We start from the raw sequence: 17,913 nt of genomic DNA, 5'->3' as shown, positions 1-17,913 counted from the left end.
AATAATATTTATATATAGGCATATTATAAAGTCCAGGAAGCTTTCTTTTTTCCGTTGCATGTGCAGGATGCAGGATCCAAATCGCAGAAAGACTCCAAACATGAAACCAGAGAAGGTTAAAATGTTTCACGCATTAAATAAATAAATAAATAAATAAATAAATAAATAAACCAATGGACAAAAGCTGGAGTCGGTTCAGCAGCAAAATAATTACATTATGATGGAAATACTGTTTAAGAAGACACATAAAATACTAAATACAGTTAAAAAAAAATCTCGTTACCGAATACCTGCACGGAAGTGGAGTGAGACTAAAGGTCTGTCGGGCTGGGAGGTCGTTTTGCGACATAAGATCTGAATTTTTAATTCATAAAAAAATGACACTTCGTAGATGCTAAAAGTATTTCTGAGAAGGCCTTTGGACTAAACGAGTTAAAGTCGCGAAAAGGGGAAAAAGCGACACAATTTGTGATCTCAGTTTATTTATTTATTTATTTTTAGTTTTAATGAGCAAATTCTCCTAAATGGCCGGTGGTGGCTGCAAACGCACATGTATAAACAAAGCACGTGCAGCGTCTCGAGCAATACATAATGCGACAATTACGATTTACAAGAAATAAAGAAACATTTTACCGCATAATAAAGCTGAAGAACAGCACCGTAAGGAGATAAGAACGAGATGGGAAGAAAAAAAACGTATTGTCATTCCTTAAAAATGATAAAACTAATGTAAAAATGATTAACAAATCTATATGAATCGCGCAAATCAGATTTAAATGAGCAATAATAATGAAATGATAGTGTTAAAATGAATTAGAAAAATAAGTAGAAAAATGTTGCGGAAAATGCTTTTTCCCTCCATAAGTTCTACCATCACCTCCACATCTGGATAATATGCCTCAATTGGAGAATATGAGTTGACTACAGCCAGTCAAAAGGCCTATCATGTTTCCCTTTGACCGCTTAAATCTGCGTTTCATTGCCAAAATATAACGCAAACTGCCGGCGGCACGTCTTCTCTTTCTTTCTTTTTCTTTTCTTTTTTTTTTTTTTTTTTTTTTTTAAACCAAGCTAATTTTGCGCCAAGCCAAGCGTTTGAACGGGCATCACCGGCCTAATGGTTTGTAATTAATTCAATATCAGGAAGTGCTCAATTTTCACATGGCCTGAATGAGAGCTGCTGCAGAGGACGCGATTCTAATACTGATCCATGTGCGCAAATACAAACTCATAACTCTGACATCAGGACCTGGTAAAAGGTTTAAATGCTATTTAGTATAATAGGCGGCAGGCCCTTAAAACAAATACCAAAGGAAAACATGTATGAAATAAGGTTAATATTAGGAGACTTTATGCACTGTTTTTCCTCCTGATTCCTGCTCTAATCTTTATATTTAGGCAACAATATATTTTAAATCCTTTACAAGGATCACAAATGGGATTTTTTTTATGGGATAGTGTAGCACATCTGGCAAAATAAGAGGAAGGCTTTAAAGTTTGATGATAAAGAGTCCCCCCCTCTCTCTCTCTCTCACTCTCTTTTTAAAGTCAGATGCTAGGGTTTTAAGCCAAGCACCAGTAGGAATCAAAGCAATTATATTCACCCTCTAATTGCATTAATGTCATGTGTTGTGTCTCCCGCGTGTTTACCAAAAAAGCTGTCCCCCTCTGAGCCTGACCTCCCATCTCTACAGGCTGCATATAGCGCTGGGGCTCCGCGCGGGCCTGCTTCAGACGCTGCGCGCGCGTGTGTCAGATACACTGCAGGCTACTGGGGCGGCATCAGCGCGAGCGAGGCATTTTCTCTTTTACCCCGACAAACCTTCAGGGGGCTTTTAGCATTTGTTCAGTCTGCGAGTCTCTGGAAAACATCTGATTCATTTTGTAACCAGTCCCAGATGCGGCTGCGTGAGAGCGTGTGTGCATGAGCGCGGGCGGCAGTTTTGTCAGTGCATGAGAATTTGGGGAGAATATCTGGGAAGGGGAGGGAAAGAAGAAGCGTGCGGATTTTTTTATGATAACTTTTTAGGTATGAACGCAGATACGTGCGTCTCATACTGCGATATGACATCGATGGATTCATATTATAGCACGTCTACTGCGCAAGGTAGGGACCACCAGGCGAACCCTTTCAGGACTTTCGCGACCACCGAGACCAAATACAGCCCCACGTTCATCCCGGGCAAAGGGCAGGCTTACGGAGAGAAGTCCCGGAGTCCCTTCCAGCCGGAGTGCCAGTCGCTGGATGGCGCCGAGGAGGGCACCTTCAACAAATACCAGCTCTTCATGCAGCGGCCGACCTGCAAAACTCCGCCCGAAGGCAGCAAGCTGCACGCGGACAGCGGGCACAACGGCACGCTCATCTCCTGCTACGGTGAGTGCGCGTCCGCGGGCGCGGCGAGAGGAAGGCACTTTTGGAAGAAGTTATTAGGCGCGTTTGCCGAGTTGTGTGTGAGCGAAGGAAAGACTTGAGGACAGCGGCCGCAGCAATATTTTCCAGCATTTTTTCTGAAGCAGCAGCGCAGCCTGACGAGAGGAGCTGGGGTTATATGACCCCCGAAAATACAATCTGGCAACATGATCGATTCTTTCAACAGACCACTTTGCAAACTGATTAAGAATAACATAGAGAGTGAACGCCTCAAAATGAGCGCATTAGACTCATTTTAGGTTGCGGATTTCAGGTATTTTTCAGCTTTTTAAATATTTGTTTGACCTCCTGTGTTTATTGGTCTCATGAATTTTAACTGCGGGTCAGTTTTTTTTTCTGTCACAACATCATTAAAGTTGATTAATGCATTGCTGGTAAAAAAAAAAAGAAAAAAATCCCACAGCTTTTTCTGGCCTATAAGAGCATCCTAGTGTTTACACTAAATTCTCCTTAATAATGATCAACGCAAACCTGCCAGGTATTCAAACACCACATGGAACCACAGCACGCCCCTGGGCAGACATGCAAATACAAAGAGGATAAAGGTAAATGTCAGATAAACCATCTCGAAGTAAACCAAGACTGTTCTTTTTTCATATGAATTTAGTTTTTGCCATTCGATGGGGCTGCAAGCTTATAAATGCCCCATCTTCTGTGATCTGGGATGTGAGGAAGTTTAGGGCCTGGGTATTACTGGGATGGCAGTTTGGTCTGCAAGGCTTACCAGGAGAACCGTGACTAATTCATTCAGGTGAATGGAGGGAATATGCAGGAATCTACAGAGAGGAGCTTCATGGGCCTGAACAGTGAAATGCATGAGCTGTAAGAGTCAGCGATGGTTACACAAACAGGAAACCAAATGGGCAATTTATTAATATGGTGTGACAACCAGAATCCTTTTTTTCCCTCTTACACAATCATTAGATTAATCCAATAATTTGCTGCCTTGGAGATGTAACCTGGGGTCAAATTGAAAACAGACAAAATCAATTTAATATTCAGTAATTGTTTTAAAGACTAAAATAGGTGATAATAATAACATAATACAAGATGATAGACTTCATAAAAATTCCTTTTGGGTTGATATTTAAGAAATTGCTTTGGAAAATAAATATTTGATCAAGCTACAGACTGTTTGACGCCTGCAGTAAAATTCCAGATGTGTATTGTGCTGCTTCAGAAGAAAACATCTGTTGTTATCAGAGCTTTACTTCGATTCGTGCTAATCAACTTGTTGTCAGAGAGATCCGTCTGTATAGCTGAAAACCAGACCGTGACATATTCATTGAGTGCAAAGTGACCTGTTTTCCAGCAGTGCCTCTTTATTTGAATCTGTCACTTTTTATCCCTCCAACATGTCCAGCACTCCTGCACTGAAGTGGATCGATTTGGCAAGTGCACTGACAGGATCATTTAAACACCGTCATTAAATTCAACATGCCTCCCTCAAGGAGAGCTGTGCAGTGTTATCACTGAAAATGTTGCAGCCAGATGAAGGCATCTTGGCTCTGGGGAGGATACTTTGGGGTCTTGCCAAACCCTCAGGCGTCAACAGGGTTGTGTTGTTATGTGTGGTCCTCAATGGGAGACGTATTGCTCAATGCTTATGCTTTATCTCCATCCCGATGACAAAAGTGTCCTCATGCCCATGGGGAATTTTGGATGTGGCAATTTCAGCTACGAGTCTAAGGCTGTTCACATAGCAACTCGACATTTTCCACGGGAGTAGTCACTATAAGGGCGATACATGAAAAATACAGAATTTTATACACACAAGAATCAGCAGGAAAACGGTTTCGGTGAAAAAGATGCACTTTTTTTGTAAATATACAGTACATGTTATTAATTTATATCTAAGAAGAGGCATTACCTGTGGATAAATATAGACTTCTGTACATTCACACATTAAAATAGGAAAAAATGATCAATTACTCTGTTAAAAAAAAAGATGACATAATGGTGAAATATTTTTAGCATATGGTACTAATGCTTGATATTCACACATGCCTTACTACTGACATTAAAAAATATATATTTTAGAACTGCTCCCTATAATCCTAAACAGCACCAAAACAAATACTGAGACATTTTAGAAATGTGTCCTAGTAAGATTCTTTTAATCAATGTATTTGCAATAACATATTTGAAAAATATGCATCAACATAAATGAGAACATTTGTGCTTCAGGCAGTTTTACTCATTCATTGAAATTTATGTGAATCTTTGTGACTCTCCTCCCCGATCGGAGCGGTCTACCTGCACTCACAGCGATGAATGAAATAAAACCCCCGGAGGTGATCGAGCGCTGAGGAATGCAGGTCAGCGCTGCAGGAGAGGTCTGCATTAATGTGAGGCAGATGTGCATTACCAGCTCCTATAGTTATTATTCATACTCCCCAAAACATCAGATCTCCAAAGCTACAGAGAGTCTCTGAGATGACAAAGTGGGGCTGGTTTACATAACCCTGCCTCAACAATACCTTGTACAAATAAGCAGAGAGTCAGAAATGGACATCCAGATTGGGTAATGATTTGAGAGGCTCAGGAGAAATTAGAGAGTTTCTGGGAATGCCGCACATGTGTGGGAATGACTGTTTACATGCATGTACTTAACTGAACCCGATGCTGGATTTTAGTCAACTTTCAGACTTTACATTTTGACTGATCGCTATGAAAACTTACGAAAGCATTTGCACGCTCCATTTATGAAATTATCTATAACTGCAGGGTTAAATGAAAAATAAAACCCAATGCAATAACAAACTACGAACTTCGCAATCGTGTAACAGTTGTGCTGCACTGAATGTGAATGTCATATCCATCATTTCCCAGACACTACCAAACTACATTATATTATAACCCCCCCAACACACACACACCCCACCCCCATCCCTATATTCTGAGCATCCTGTGATATGTAAAACATTCTCTCAGCGTGCAAAAGCCGTAACTAAACCTCTAAAAGTACTGGCAATGCTTAAAAAGCATCCTGTCAAAATACAGTCCTCTAAATACACATTAAAAGGCTCTGGGGAAGTGATGTCACAGGACATGCATTTACCGAAGACTCACACATTGTGCTAATTTGGACAAAATGCAAGCAGCACACCTGTGATCATGCCAGCGTGTGTATGTGAACCAGAATAAATTAGAATATATAATGAGTGAGTGCGTGAGAGGGTGAATTCCTGACTTGTTACAGAATAGGAGAAAATGTGTGACTCAGGAGCAACTTGCCCGCCTTTGAAAGAAAAGACTATTCTACAGCTTTGAGAGTTGCCATGTGAGCTGTTGTTTTTCCTTGTGTACAGTTGTACATTTAATTGAAATTTGATCGTCACATGCAGTTCCTGCACTGTCCCTACTGCTCCTTGTTCGACTCTCGGCCTGTTACTTTCAGGCTTCTGTGAAATGGAGTACTGTCACTGAGTACCTGACATCTACACATGCCAGGATGTAAATAAACAACAACCCTGAGGCAGATATAACCTGTTGGAGTCGTTGCTCTAGAATATTTATTCATCCCTTTAAGTGCATCATTCTTATTAGTGGTGTTTACACCTGGGCAGGTTCTAAATCTCTGAGCCCTCTGAATGGCCTCTTTGGGAATAATCTGACTTGATCCATTACTTTTATTTTCTTCTTTAGTTTTAATCAGTTTACAACCAGTTCAATGTAAGTTCTTCACCAGCTTTTGAAGAACACACACATTTGGCGAAGCAGCTTTATGACTTCAAATCATCCAGACAATGCAAAATTATGATAATTATTTGATGGTAGCGCTACAATATAGTTTTGTTTCTTACCATTTTCTTAACAACAGAACATAGTTACAGTATGTGCATCAAGTTGAAATCCCAGTGATCTTAACTGAATGTGATTTTTGTGTAGTTTTGATGTGATATATTCCAATCATATTGCTTTAAATATGCTAAAACCCTCTGCATTGATTAATGGCTGTTCAGTCCAAATGTTCTTCAGTTTTGTTTCCTTAAATAGAAAGCTTCTGTTTTCCTCCACTATTTACGACTTGCCTCCCCCAAAATCCCGTTAACCCAAACTATTTTTGTGCCCTTTGATATTAGGGATTGACAGCTGCGGCCAAAGGTACAATAAAAGCAGGAAGGTCATGATCGTGTCAATTTCTCAGGAGATGAGGCTTAACAGAGAGATTTTTCTCTTTCCCAGGGAATCTGCATTCTTGCATGAGCCGCTGGCATAGATCTCTCCTCAGGAACATCTGGGCGCCTCCCTTCCACTGAGGAAACAACAGTCAACATTGGCTCTTAGACTGAAAAAAAAGAAAGAAAGAAAGAAAGAAAGAAAGAAAGGGAAAAAAAACTGCCCCAAGGAAAGGCAGTCCGCAAACCAACAATGACTGTAAATAAATAGTCACCTGTAACAGAATATTCAACTCTTTCTGGTTCATGTAGGATGTGATAAGTTAAGTGCCATTGTGGCACAATGCTGCCGAATCTGAGTGCTTTTTGGGGGAGCATTTCGGAGCACTCTGTTTAAAAGCATTCCCTTCCATATTTAGTGTTTGGTCATTAACCCTTCCCCAGGTTACTAATTTATAGTGTTTCTTTTATTTGGCTTCACTTGACCCTTCCTGTCCCATTCCATAAAAACTGAGAGGGTTCCCTGTTGCTTTACAAGCAGTTAAATTACACTTTGATGTTTTCTCTCTGTTTTCAGCAGTGATTAAATTGCTGACCCTAGTAAATATCTGACCTCGGCTAACTGAAAAGGTCTGCGACTTGTCAAAGAGAAACCGGTAAAAAAATTTGTGCGATCGGTCGGGCGCGTACTCGGAGCATTCGCGGATACATTGTTGAATGCTGGAAAAGAGGAACAACGGTCAAAAACACATTCCTGCCAGTGCCCCGAAAAAATCTGAGTCGACGCAGTGGAATCTTGGCTCCTAAAAGAAAGCAGTATGTGACGGCTGTGTTCTCCAGAGCGGCGTGCATAAGAGACAGCTCAGCATGCGGGAGAGCTGGAAGATGTTTGTGGCCGCAGATTCGGTGCGGTTCGCGTGACAGAGAGAGGAGAGATGAGTGTGGGGTAACAGACAGCGAAAACATGTCGATTAATGCAGATTTCCAGAGTCAAACGTGGCGATAAAAGTTGTGTAAAAAAAATGAGAACCTGGGGGAAAAAAAAAATGTTTTCTTATTAGCTGTTTTATGAAGATAGAATAGAAAAATTGCTACCATGCTCATGCGTGTGGGCCTCAGGCAGTGGCTTGTTAGCACAAAGACTGGTAACATGATGAATAGATTCACTGGCAATATCAGTAGAAAAAATATACACCTATAAAAACACGGCTGAAGTTTGCTGTGTGTTGTTGGTTCAGTCCAGGAGTGAAGCATGTGGCCTGCAACAAGCATTTAACTCAACCTTCTGGATGACCTTGTAAAGTGTGATAATAACAGATGACATTAGCTGCAATCTTTCAATAAAATTAACTGCTGCTTCTAATTTGTCTGCTGAGAACTCCACTGTTTTTGAAGGAGGGAAAAAAAAAGGCAATGTTAAGACCCCAAAAACAAACAGTAGATGGCAGCTTGCTTGTAGCCAGGAGATCTGAGACGCAGCAGTGAAAGGTAGTGAAATAGCATCAGCTTCAAAGTAATCAAATGAGCAATGGGCTGTGAAAACATGAATGTGTTCTGAGAACCCGTGTTAGACTCTAATGGAAAACACTGCAGCAGGTAACACTTCAGGTTGGATGATAGAAAGAAAAAAATAAACTTTGTGAAAAGTTTTGATGTAATATCAAGGGAAAATTTGGACTTGCTATTTATTGGGGATCGTGATATCACTTTACTGGTTCACCTGAATTGAAATGAATATTGGCTGTCTGTGGCTAATGAAGTAGAATGAGTCTGACTTCAAACTCAACTTAAAAAAACTTTAAAAATGGACGTGCACAAAATAAACATAGTGATATTGACCATTCGAACAACGATCTCAAGTCAGAAAACAAAACAGGGTATTTTCCCAAATGGCTTGTAAATAGATGCCTTTGTGAATGCCAGTGCTGAGATCAAGAACCTCAAACACTTCCACACGCCCTCTCCACATCCCCTCATCTGTGTGCTCAGCTTCAGCCTAACAGGATATGTGCCTTGCTCAGGGGCATACTTGCATTTTCTCTCACAAATGCAAAATAGCAGGCAGGAACCTGGAGTTCACTTGCTTCACTTCTGACATTGCAGTCATGCTCCTGCCCAGAGGCAGAGTGAAATTGCTGCACGGCACTGGAGGATGAGAGGCCGGCGAAGGGATGGGTGATGTCAGAACATCTGCCTGTATGGAGACTATAAAAGGGTCTGACAGGTAGGCCGCGGCGATATGAGGTCGTGAACTCCAGCTGGCCGAGCCGCGCTGTTCCATTAGCGTCTCGGTCAGGGCAGCCGTGACCCAGAGAGCCGGGGAGGGCCGCTGCAGCTTTGAGCCAATGACTATTGACATCTCATCGTGGGACACGCTAGCCAAAGGCGTAGTAATCCAAGAAAACAAACATGCATGTTGCAGACGGCCCCCGCCTTAACTTCATCACTCTGAAACTATTCAGCTATCTTATAAACTACTGGAGAACTTGGCTCTTGCACGTAAGGGTGCCACAAGGTATGAAGTTTCTTTTCAGCCCTCTGAGAATGACAGGCGAGCATTACTTTTATTTGTCGTTGCAAAAACGCCAAGTGACAGAGTGAAGTGCCTGCACACAAGACACATAGCTAATAGATTAATCACCCTGGGCTGGCGGACGCAGAGACGAATGTTGAGGGACTAAAGTAATGCCAGTGTTGCTTAAGACACAAGACTGTTTATATGGAGAAAAACCATTATGTGCTGGTTTCAGACCAATACAGTGAGGAGAGGGAGCTCTCCGTGCCCATTTGCAGGAAAGCCAAACAGAGGCTGACCGAGCGCAGTGTTCTCAGTGGCCCACAACCAGAGCCCTTCAGCTTATTTATTCACACGGCTGTTTGTTTATTGAAGGAAAAGGGACAGCTTTCTTCATCTCCGAAAAGGAAACAAAAAAGCCAACACGCACTGACAGAAACAGAGTAGGGTCTGTCACAAAATGGACGCTCGCGAAATTAAAGGTGACAAACACAATGTTGTTTACATGCGAGTCGGGCAAGGACGTGGGGGAAGAGCCCACCCGCCCCCCGTGCACAAGGCCCGCCATACATCACTGGAGATGGAGCAGATTTCGTGCGGCTCGGGTTTCAGGTGGCGTGATTGAGAGATGTGAGGGAGCGGGCCTCGAAAGTTGTGTCACGGGTCACACCAATGCAGAGTGACATTCCTTTCAAACAAAAAAAAGAAAAAAAAAAGAAAGAAAGACATCTCTGCCCTGCGACTTTTAGACGTGCCGGCCGCAGAGAAGGCCTTTGAACATAAAGCATGACAGAGATGACGTCAGCTCAAAGTGAATGTCGTTTTTGTGGCGATGCTGAAATGCGATGATGAGCAGATACAATTGCTGGATTTAACGAGATGCATTGTGGTTTCATCCAGCCACATTTTAAAGGAAGTGCCGCTCCGCTGAAAATTCCAATTAGACAGCAGTGACTATGATTATAGGTCCACAACTAACAACATGTGGCACTTTTTGTTCAACTTTAAAAGGAAGTTGGTTGTAGTTGCTTGTTTGCAAATCATATTATTACAGTGATAACGTAGTGCATGTGAAGCCACAGTTCATTAAAATGTTACGGTACTGATTGTGGATTTTCATAAGCGTGGCACAAAACATCATGAACTCAGTTTACTCAGATGCTTTTCATCATAAACAAATTAGTGTGAAAAGCTCCTGTAAGTTCTTCTACGAAGCACCACCAATTCATATTACAGATTTGATGCTTAATCAATGAAGATGAGGAACTATTGGCAAAGTTATGATTAATTTGGCAATCTAGCATCAACTAAAATGTCCTTATTTAGTTCATTTAAGGGTAAATGCTGAAACCCTGGATTCTGCATTTCCATGTTTCTGTTAGCAAATCTCCTACAAAGGTTAAAAGGTACAATATATGCTTTATTTTTTGGTTGTTTTAAAGCAGCATCATCTATGTTATTGAGTCAAAAAAGTGAGTATTTGGGCTGCACAATATACAACAAATTTATTGTTACCACATATTGCAGAAGACTGTGAAACAAAATGACACATGCAAGAAAAAGTGTAATTAATTGAGATCAATTTAAAACAAGTTGCGATTCATTAAATGCATTTTAAATTGCTCGACTAAGCCAGAAGTATTTCAAATCTTCCACCCACAGTCAGAAATCAGGAGCATGAGCGATCGAGAAAAAATGACGAAAAAATACCCCACAATAAGCCAAGTCAACAAATTGGCAAATCGATTGTCAACAAACTGTGAAAAACTAACATTTTGCATCACCCCTAATCTTACTTTGTCTTGTAAAAACAGGAAAAGACAACAGCGGCCTGCCCGAGTCTGAGATGCCGCCGAGCGTAGACCCTCCAGGGATGGAAGGCAGTTACCTGAACCTGAAGGAGCCGGGTGTGAAGGGACAGAGCGAGCGCCCGGGGTCAGACCTCTCAAGCCCTCTGGACAAAAGCGAGGCAGAGAGCAACAAAGGCAAGAAGAGGCGCAATCGCACCACATTCACCAGCTACCAGCTGGAGGAGCTAGAAAAGGTTTTCCAGAAGACGCACTACCCCGACGTGTACGCCCGTGAGCAGCTGGCACTGAGGACAGACCTGACGGAGGCCAGAGTGCAGGTGAGAGGAAGATTCTGTCTCTACACATGAAAAACTCAACACAAGAACATCCCCAGTGTGGGAGTTAAGAGTTTTCTGAAAGTTTATATTATTTTATCCCATGTTTGCGCTGCCAGACAGCATCTTATTGCTTCTTTAATGATCATGCATAAATACAATATTCAGCTCTGCTGAAGATTCAGAAACCACGATGGTCATGGTTTGAATCTCTAAAGACAACAGTTGTCCTGTGTGAAATGTGTCCTCGGTCCCATCCTCGGAACAGTTTTATCATTTGAAAGTAAACAAATTGTGCTTTGATGCACTTGCTGAAAAGGCCTGATGTTGCCGATTGTTCTTGGGAGGAGAGTTTCCATGTGCTGTGCTGCATGAGCAACGTTGCTCATGTTTGCATGCTAATGATCATCCAGGGAGCCGGGAGAGAGCCGGGAGAGTTGAGGCTGGCATGCTGACAAAGATTGTTCTGAAGTGCAGACAGCAGGGCCTATTGTTCTCCATCTCTCTTTCTGCCTGCCAGTTTTAGATCAGAGTGGGATGGGTTGGACCGAGGGGATACTCTGCTCCCAGCACTTACATGGTGCAGACTCTGCTGGAGGGTCAGAGGCCAAGGGTTTCGGCGCAGCACTACCGTGTTCAAACCACTCCACTGCTACACTCTGGAGGTAGGGAGAGAAAACACATGGAAAACCATCAGAGCTATTTGGCATGGATATAAAAAACACTCTGAGATGCCAGGTTCAATTTCCACGCATGGTCCGAGACACAGTCAGGGACAGAGAACCTGGTCTGGTCCTTGTGGTGGTACAGTAAAATAAGTGCATTCATGTTGCATTCACACAGACCCATCTATTCCCCAGATGAATATAATTAAGTTTTTCATCTGACAGGCACACAGCAGACTCTGTTGAGTCACTGTGAGGTTTGACCCAAACTTCTAAAATCAGACCCTAAATATGCACGCAATCAAGACTAAACCCCACAATTTTAACTGAAGGTCCACACAGACAAAGTCCAGGGATGTGCAATTGTTGAATACCAAGGGGCACTCGAAGCTTGGCAAACGGCAGAGAATCCTTTTCATCTCCCAAACAACAGCAGTTGAAATCCAAAGTACAGATGTTTTCCGCCAAAATGCCAACGTCAAGGTCCAACAGATTCATCCTCAGTTTGATGGTAAATGTCTTCATAAAGGCAGGCTGCAGTTTTCCATAATCACATCTGTAAGTTCTGCTGCCACTAAGTTTATTTAGCACAATTAGCTCTCAACCTCAGACTTGAACTTCAACACACTGCCTACTTTTTCTGTGGAGGGGGAGGAGGAGGGTTGTGTGTGAGTGACTGCTGAGGCAGTCCATCAATTCCAATGGTCCTGGATGACAGAGATGAGGTGAGACGGCTGGACTTCAAAGTTGCTTTTGGAGTTGTGCACACTGCCCTCCCTCTCTCCTTCTTCCTCTCTCTCCCTCTCTCTCTCTCTCTCTCTCTCGCTCGCTCGCTCTCTGCCTGCTGGCTCTGGAGCATAAATAAAGCTTTTTAATGGCTCTGTAAGCTGCGTTTTGCTGTCAGCGTCTTTAGCAATTACTGTATCACCGCCAAGCACTTTGAGCTCCAAGAGCTATGAGCCACCTTCTTCGCAGATGTCTGCTAAATAAAACAAACACGAGTGAGTGTTTACAGTTGGTACGGCCATTCTTTTGGGCATCACACACACAGAACGGGCTACCCGTAGTTCATTATGTTAAAATACTTTTTTTTTTTGGATTCCTGCAAATTGGAAATCTGCTCGTGCAAAGACATCGTTGACCTCTCTTTCGAAAAAATGCAGTTGGGGAATAAGAGACTCGGAGCAACAAAGGACACATCTGACTTCATAATGTTCCCCGAATTATCTCTCTGCCAAACTATTTGGCTCGGGTCTCCTTCTTACTGCCGTTCAAAGAAAAGCTATGGAGAGCGAACCCTCTGTGAAACATTACACACTCGGGATCCAGAGACCAAGACGAGAGGGGAAACGTCTACCAAGACGCGTGTTGTTGCGCTTGCAAATAAGAAAGTTCCAATAAATGCTGAGAGAATCCAGGTTAAAATGATTTTTAAAATCCGAATTTAACACAGCATGTAAACACATGTGTGTTGTCTGTGTGTTTCCTGTGTGCGTATGTGGACGCCTGGTCCGCTGCTCTCGTCTGCACGCCTCCCAAAGGTCAGAGGGGTTAGCTGCGGAAAGCCCAGGGCTTAGGCGTCAGGAAATTAAACATGAAATGAAAACAAGCTCCAGTTTGAACATTCTCCCATCTCACTTTCCAATATCCCCACTTCCCCTCGCCGACTTGAAAGGGAGGAGGGAGGAGTGAAATATGGAGAGAGGGGCTGGCGTTGGGGGTGGGGGAGACAAGGGGCAGAGGAAGATGAGGAGTTGGAGTACGCCCACGAGATTAGGATGATGAGGGGGAAAGTTATCTGAAGTTATCGTGATCCTTCACAATTAAGATGATAAACTTTACATTTTAAGAAGCGAAGCTTTAAAAAAACTCCTGATTTCAGCCTGAATCTCAGACTTTTACTGCTGTTATAAGTTAACAGACACAGAAATAATAACTGTAACTTAAATAATAAAGTGTCTATCTGGAAGTCCCCTATATCAGAGCTTAATAAAGTAAGTCACTGTAAAGTGCACTGAAGACTTGGCTAGTTTTTACATTGGTTCCTGCCTCGACAAGGATTTGAACCCGAGCCCCTACCCTATACTCAATGTCGAAACTTAACCTGATGCAATGTTTTAAATCATTCAAAGTGAATATCTATCACTATCAAATGAAGTGAAGATGAGGCAGTAATTCATACCAGCTTTCGTCTTTTCCTGCCTAGAGAAACAAGACATAACTTATTTGGATTAAAGAGGTGAAAACTTTCATCACAGGCGACGCGCAATTCTTCATCCATATGGTTAGAGGAGTCTTTACAGCATTTGAAACTCCTCCAGAATGTTAGCACATGCAAACATGGCTGTGGGTTTTAAAAGTAACCCAGTAAAAGCATCGGGTTTTTTTTGTTTTTTTTTTTGGAAAGGATTTGTGTCCTTGGTTTGAAGAACTTTGACAGGCACCAGCTGGCGATTCTGTAACCTCCAACAAACAATAATGGTTCCATAACTCATTAGAAACCAGAACTGTAACATAAGAAAGCCTCACATCTATCAGTCCCAACAGCGCCTTTTGTTTTGGGGACTATATTTAGAAATCTGCAATGTTATGAATGAATGTAATCAAAGAGTTAAGACAAAGCAAACCTGAAGCAATAATAGACTCCAAATCCTCAAGAGGAGCATAACTCTGAGCCCTCCGAAAAACATATGATATAATTCAGAGGGCAGCCACCCTTCACCTTGACATTGGGGTCAAACAACAACCTCAGATATCAGCTTACTTCTTTGCAAGGCAGAGCCGTCCTCTAATCCCTCCAGCTGACCTGAGGAATGCTGGAGTCAGACGACATGTCTTTACGTCAGCTTCTCGCCAAAAATACAACAGCTATATGCGCCGCATATGGTCCTCTCTTTGATGATGGAGCTAGTAGTTCAGGCATCTTGAATGATGACAGATTTGTGTGCGTTCTGGATTGCTTATAGCTGATCCTATCTCATTTGATAAAAATCCACTCCTGACTCATCAGAAAAGCCAGATGAGGATCAGGATGGAGGTAGTATAAACCACAAACCCTATAATGTCACATCTTTGTACAACACAGCTCAGTTTTGTCACACAACCGCAATGTGTTTATCTTGACTAAGAGGGATGGCGAGAGTGAGAGACAAAAGGAGGGATTTGAAGAGGATGACTGAGGGGAAATTGCATGTCAGGGACTGTGAAACCCACAAGCTGATTGGGCTGGGAATCAACCAACAATCCAAGTTCAAACCCCTGTGTCAAAGCGAGAGCGCTTTCTTTTTCTCTTTGAAGAAGTTTCTCCCTTCTCTCTTGGGAGGATAAGACTCAGACAACCAACAAATAGACACAGATAAACAACTGTAGACTCCCAGTGCGCCTCTCTGCTTTTCTATTCTCTTACAGTGACGATGTGAGAAAATACTAAAGCACATCAAGGAAAAGCAGGAAGCAGAAACTGAAGAGAGAAATGTGAGAGCTCAAACTAAATGTAGTTGGACAGAGCATAGTATATGTGTTCACTAAGTATTGGGATCGTGATAATCTTGTGATCGACTAGAAACCTGTCCAAGTTGCTTTTTGCTGAGTTTCAACTGGTGCCTTATAGCTCCCGAGGATTGAAAAGAGAATTCACAATACTTTCATTACAATGAACAGAAAGAAAGACAAAAAACAGGTCTTTCATTTGTTTTTTGTTTTTTTTAATGTCTTGAAAAATAATCTCTTGTTGAGTTCTCTCTGGCTGGAACCATTTTAACTCGGTGCCCACTTTCTTTCATATTCCTTTTCTACTCTTCGGTCATGTTTTTCCCTGAAGCCTGCCATGGCTGAGGAGGAGTGGGCTAAGTAGCCTGCACTCGGTCTGTCAGCAGGCTACTGAAAACACACCCATTCTCAAAAGAAGTATGTCTCTCAATCTCAGGAAGAGAACGCACCCAGAAAAAAACCTACCTTCACGTGCCACAAACAATAGTTAATAAACCCAAAGACGCATGCAAGTGTGTCTCGTCTTGGTCAAAAGTTCTGCATTCTTTTCATGGATTATACGGAGGGATTCCCCATTGTATCCCACTGCGCTGACATGTGGGAGAGAGCACACCTTTCTCAGAGTGATTTATGAAAGGCTACAGGCCCAGATGTGGATCTGTCGACGCTGGCAGCCTGAAGGGAGGCAGACGCCTGCGTATCAAAGGGAGGAGCTGAAACATGTAGCACCGGGGGAGACTCACCATTTTCACATCAATAGCTCAGTGCGGACGGCACTTTAAAGGCACGTCAAGTCTTAAAACTGGGGCATGGGCTTTCATGTGCACCAGAATTTATTTGCTCCTGTATCTTCAGTTTATGTGGTGCCATTTCTTACCTTGTCTTGCTAAGCAGAGGGATGGCTGCATTTTCTGTATTTTTTTGGGGGGGTTTTGCACGTGATGTGAGAGTTTTGATAGCCACGTTTGAAAGCGATATTGGGGTACTTTTCGAGAGTGGCTGGTCTGCATTATGAAGCGCTCTCCTGATGGACTGCTTTCTTTGCAGGTGTGGTTCCAGAACCGTCGAGCCAAGTGGAGAAAGAGAGAGCGATTTGGCCAGATGCAACAGGTCCGCACGCACTTCTCCACCGCTTACGAGCTGCCTTTACTCACTCGGCCTGAGAACTATGCACAGGTAAAAAAAACAGAAAAATGCACAGGGTCAGCCTGCTCACTGAACACCATGATCTGAATCATAAAGTCAAAAACAATGTTTAGAAATCAACATTAGCAGAACTGTGTTGACAACACAACATTCTCGTATCAAATCTGAGTCAGAATAATTTAAATTTGCTCATCGCAGACAGTGTCTACCTGTCGTTTGGTACTGAAAAAGAGGAGTAAGCTTCAACTTTTCCTCTAAAACAGCAGAACAATACGACTGTAAATATTAGAGCAGCGCCAGCGACCCTTCATGGCAGCAATACAGCGTTAGAGAGGAAAGGCAACAGGAGATGTTGTGAAGGGTAAAAACATCTGCTCTTTCTCTGCAGATCCAGAACCCTTCATGGATCGGGAGCAGCAGTGGAGCATCACCGGTGCCTGGTTGCGTCGTGCCTTGTGACTCTGTTCCCTCGTGCATGCCCCCTCACCCTCACGGCCCCGGAGGCGTCTCCGACTTCCTGGGCGTGCCCAGTCCAGGAAGTAGCCACATGGGACAGACGCATATGGGCAGCCTGTTTGGGGGTGCCGGGATGGGGGGGGGGAATCAACGGCTATGATCTCAATGTTGATCCAGACCGCAAGTCATCCAGCATAGCCGCACTGCGCATGAAGGCCAAGGAACACAGCGCGGCCATCTCCTGGGCTACATGATGTCCCAAACCGAGTCTCACCCGCCCCCATATGGCCTCTTCTCCGGAGCGGCCATCAGCGAGCACTACAGGGGTGGAGGTTTCTTTTCTTTCCTGACAGCACTAATGATAACACAGGTCAAATGAACAGGGAGAGACGGCAGAGATAACAGAGGCCATTACAGCGGCCAACACAATCAAGATAACAGTGACTTTGATAATCAGCAGGAGCTGAAAATGAGAAATACAGAGGTGTGACTTGGATGCTGTTTTTATCCTTGATCTCTCAGGTCTCATAGAAATATGGGTTTTTACACTCTAATGAACTGGGTGATATTTGCCAAATAAAGCGAAATTTCAAATAAAGAAAAAAAAAAAATTCAACAATATAGCAATAGTGAGTATCCTCACCGAATATGTAAAGTGCCAAAATCCAGCTCCATGTTTTTAATGCTAAATAAAACGAGCTTGATTCCTTCATTACACAACTCATCCTGCCATAAGCTGTTTATTTTATTTTTTTAAAGACACTTTACACTCATCTCTTGGACTGTTCAAATATGTTAAGTATTATTTTGATGTAGTGAATTTGAATTTAGCAGACTACATGGTGTTTTTTTTTTTTTTTTTTTTTTTATTCATCCTTAATTTCAGATCACATCAGGTAAACTTAAATCACAGAATGAATCCCTAAAACCCCTGCCTGTCTTGGAAAGTTCATGAAGGACAGATA

General features: G+C 42.7%; 1 protein-coding gene across 1 annotated transcript; it reads left to right on the top strand.

Annotated features, from left to right (window-relative positions):
* The first annotated feature begins 1,853 nt into the window (after positions 1–1,853).
* Positions 1,854–17,229, top strand: LOC115392065 (homeobox protein aristaless-like 4). Its single transcript, XM_030096567.1, has 4 exons — positions 1,854–2,384; positions 10,450–10,465; positions 16,421–16,522; positions 16,881–17,229. The coding sequence occupies exons 1-4, from the start codon at positions 1,954–1,956 to the stop codon at positions 17,106–17,108; spliced, it is 777 nt and encodes a 258-aa protein (XP_029952427.1). The 5' UTR covers positions 1,854–1,953; the 3' UTR covers positions 17,109–17,229.
* The last annotated feature ends 684 nt before the right edge of the window (positions 17,230–17,913 follow it).

The sequence above is a fragment of the Salarias fasciatus genome, chromosome 7 (assembly GCF_902148845.1).
Source record: "Salarias fasciatus chromosome 7, fSalaFa1.1, whole genome shotgun sequence".
NCBI classification, from domain to species: domain Eukaryota; kingdom Metazoa; phylum Chordata; class Actinopteri; order Blenniiformes; family Blenniidae; genus Salarias; species Salarias fasciatus.
The sequence above is the reverse complement of the archived record's forward strand: the minus strand, read 5'-3'. Positions and strand labels throughout refer to the sequence as shown.